Source organism: Salvelinus sp. IW2-2015, linkage group LG33 (assembly GCF_002910315.2).
Source record: "Salvelinus sp. IW2-2015 linkage group LG33, ASM291031v2, whole genome shotgun sequence".
NCBI classification, from domain to species: domain Eukaryota; kingdom Metazoa; phylum Chordata; class Actinopteri; order Salmoniformes; family Salmonidae; genus Salvelinus; species Salvelinus sp. IW2-2015.
The window spans coordinates 19,495,004-19,498,446 of record NC_036872.1 but is presented as its reverse complement, the minus strand read 5'-3'; the positions used below and the strand labels follow the sequence as shown (position 1 = coordinate 19,498,446).

General features: G+C 44.5%; 1 protein-coding gene and 1 long non-coding RNA gene across 2 annotated transcripts in view; one reads left to right on the top strand and one right to left on the bottom strand.

The window, feature by feature from the left end:
* The window catches only part of LOC139023596 (uncharacterized), a 581,371-nt gene that overhangs the window by 98,219 nt on the left and 479,709 nt on the right, over positions 1–3,443 (bottom strand). The gene's annotated exons all lie outside the window — the stretch shown is intronic.
* The window catches only part of LOC111958151 (probable E3 ubiquitin-protein ligase HECTD4), a 71,751-nt gene that overhangs the window by 26,780 nt on the left and 41,528 nt on the right, over positions 1–3,443 (top strand). The window contains 3 exon segments of the mRNA XM_070437024.1: positions 495–584; positions 691–818; positions 2,083–2,191. Coding sequence (XP_070293125.1) covers positions 495–584; positions 691–818; positions 2,083–2,191 — 327 coding nt within the window.

The window sequence follows — 3,443 nt, the reverse complement described above, 5'->3', positions numbered from 1 at the left end:
CGACTGTATTGTTCACAGTCTTCGCGCTGGTTCGATTCTGAATGTCTCAGTGTTCTAGTGTGTGTGTGTGTGTGTGTGTTGGTGTGTGGTGTGTGTGGCTGTGTGTGTGTGTGTGTTGTGTTGTTGTGTAGTGTGTGTGTGTGTGTGTGCTGTTGTGACGGCCACTGCAATGCTCTGAACCTCTCAGTTGTTCTCCGTATCCATAGGGCGCTTCCCCTTTAAATTCCAATTAAAACATCAGTGCTTCTCTTTCCAAGTATGGGCGCTTCCCCTTTAATTCCCAATTAAATAGCCAGCATCAAGTAGCAAAAGTGGGTGTGTTGATGGAGACGTGAATGAGGATGTGTTCAACCCTCAGTTCTTGCAAGCTGTCGTATTCTGTCTTGCAACATTCCCTCTAGTGCACACAACTAGAACTACCTGAGACCTCTCAACTGCACTGACTGTCGCTCCCTACATTTCCCTAGTTTAACACATGTGCTTTGTGTTTCCAGGGGGTCCTTAAAGACCTTTATCCACACTGTTCACCTGCTGCAGAAACAGACAGACCTGGGCCAGCTCCCTGTGGCTGATGTGCTCTACAAGTGAGTCTAGTATCCTTATGTCTGGATGTGCTTGGTGAGACACCCTTGTGTCCCTTCCCTGTCTTGCCGTGGTTGTGACCTCTCTCTCCCTGTCTGTCCCACCCAGACTCCTAGTGCTGGAGGGGGGGCCAGGCTCCCCGTCCTGTCTGCTCGGGGGCAAGCACAGCGTTTCCTGGGGCTTTGAGGACATGCTGCCTACACCTGACAGCAGCAATGGAGGGGCAGAGAGCAAAGGTAATCAAATCAAATCAAATTTTACTGTCACATACACATGGTAAGCAGATGTTAATGCGAGTGTAGCGAAATTATTGTGCTTCTAGTTCCGACAATGCAGTAATATCTAACAAGTAATCTAACAAAGTCACAACAACTACCGTATACACACAAGTGTAAAGGGATGAATAAGAACCTGTACATATAAATATATGGATGAGCGATGACTGTGCGGCATAGGCATGATGCAGTAGATGGTATATAATACAGTATATCCATATGAGATGAGTAATGTAGAATATGTAAACATTATTAAAGTGGCGTTATTTAAAGTGACTACTGATACCTTTATTAAGTCCATTTATTTAGGTGGCCAGAGATTGAGTCTGTATGTTGGCAGCAGCCTCTCTATGTTAGTGATGGCTGTTTTAACAGTCTGATGGCCTTGAGATAGAAGCTGTTTTTCAGCCTCTCGGTCCCAGCTTTGATGAACCTGTACTGACCTCGCCTTCAGTACAGGTGAACAGGCAGTGAATCGGGTGGTTGTTGTCTTTGATTATCTTTTTGGCCTTCCTTTTTGGCCTTCCTGTGACATCGGGTGCTGTAGGTGTCCTGGAGGCCAGGTAGTGCCCCCCGGTGATGCGTTGTGCAGACCGCACCACCCTCTGGAGAGCCTTGCGGTTGAGGGCGGTGCAGTTGCCGTACCAGGCGGTGATACAGCCCGACAGGATACTCTCGATTGTGCATTTGTAAAAGTGAAGAACACTATAAAAGTATGGGAGAAAACGAAATGGATTCTACAAAAAACAATATCCCACCCTAAAACACACCCTTAGGGTGTCCTTGGATAGCTTTTCAGAATTAATCGATGAATTTGCCCACATGGAAAACTAAAGGCATAGAAATAATATATGACGTGGTAATAGGAAATACAATTATTTCCATGACAGAATTAAAAAGCTTTTGGTCATGTAGTGTATTACTATTATTATTATTATTATTATTATTAGTATATGTAAACACAAATTATCAATCGGACAATTAGGGCTATACTATGACTGTCACTGCTGTCTGCACCATGGTTCCTCACACTGGCGGGAAGATGTGAGAAAGCAAACGGATGGACATCGTCTTGTTGCCTCACCCCTTTCACTGTTGTTGTCCCTTGCTCTCTATACTGTCCTGACTCTTTCCCCTCCTTCCCTGTTTCTTTACCCCTCCTTCCATTTTTCTCCCTCTTCTGCTGTTTCTCACTCTGTCTCTGCCTCCTTCCCTGCTGTTGCAGACACAGACCTGGGGCGCTGTCTGGCCACAGACGGGCTCTATCTCTACACCACTAACTCCTTTGGGAGAGGAATCAGCAAGCTGGGCTCCGGTTTGCACGGGACACTGAGGTAACATGGCACCCCTGCTTTCATATGCAGAGGGAGCGATAATGCAGAGAGGTAATGCAGATTGGATGATAATGCAGAGAGAGCGATAATGCGGATGGAATGACAATGCAGATGTAACGATAATGCGGAGAGAGTGATAATGCAGAGTGAGAGGAAAATGTATGTATATGCTGGAAGTAGAAGCCTAAGAGTTGTTGTCCATTAGTGTATGTATATATATATACACACACACACATATATTGCGGAAGTGATAGCTAAGAGTTGTTGTCCATTAGTGTATGTAATATATATATACACACACACACACACACACACACACACACACACACAACACACACACACACACACACACACACACACACACACACACACACAACACACACACCACACACACACACACACAGTCAAAAGTTTGGACACACCTACTCATTCAAGGGTTTTCTTTTTTATTTAAAATGTTCTGCCTTGTTGAATAACAGTGAATCAAAACTATGAATAACTACATGGAATCATGTACTACATGGAATCATGTAGTAACCAAAGAAGTGTTAAACAAATCAAAATATCTTTTATATTTTATTATTTGAGATTCTTCAAAGTAGCCACACTTTGCCTTGATGACAGCTTGCACACTTGGCATTCTCTCAATCCAGCTTACTGGAATGCTTTTCCAACCATCTTGAATGAGTTCCCACATATGCTGAGACACTTGTTGGCTGCTTTTCTTCACTCTGCCGGTCCAACTCATCTCAAACCATCTCAATTGGGTTGAGGTCGGATGATTGTGGAGGCAGGTCATTTGATGCAGCACTCCATCACTATCCTTCTTGGTCAAATTGCCCTTTCACAGCCTGGAGGTGTGTTTTAGGTCATTGTCCTGTTGAAAAACAAATGATAGTCAAACTAAGTGCAAAACAGATGGGAAGGCCGTATTCGCTGCAGAATGCTGTGGTAGCCATGCTGGTAAAGTGTGCCCTTGAATTCTAAATAAATAACAACCAGTGTCACCAGCAAAGCACCCCAACATCACCCTCCTCCTCCATAACTTCACGGTGGGAACCATACATGCGGAGATCATCCGTTTCACCTACTCTGCGTCTCACAAAGACACGGGCAGATAGAACCAAAAATCCAAAACACTTTATCCTCTGAACAGAGTTAGCTCTGGGTCTTCCTTTCCTGTGGCGTGTCGTCAAATGAGAGCCAGTTTCATTATAGCGCTTCGATGGTTTTTTTACGACTGGCACTGAAG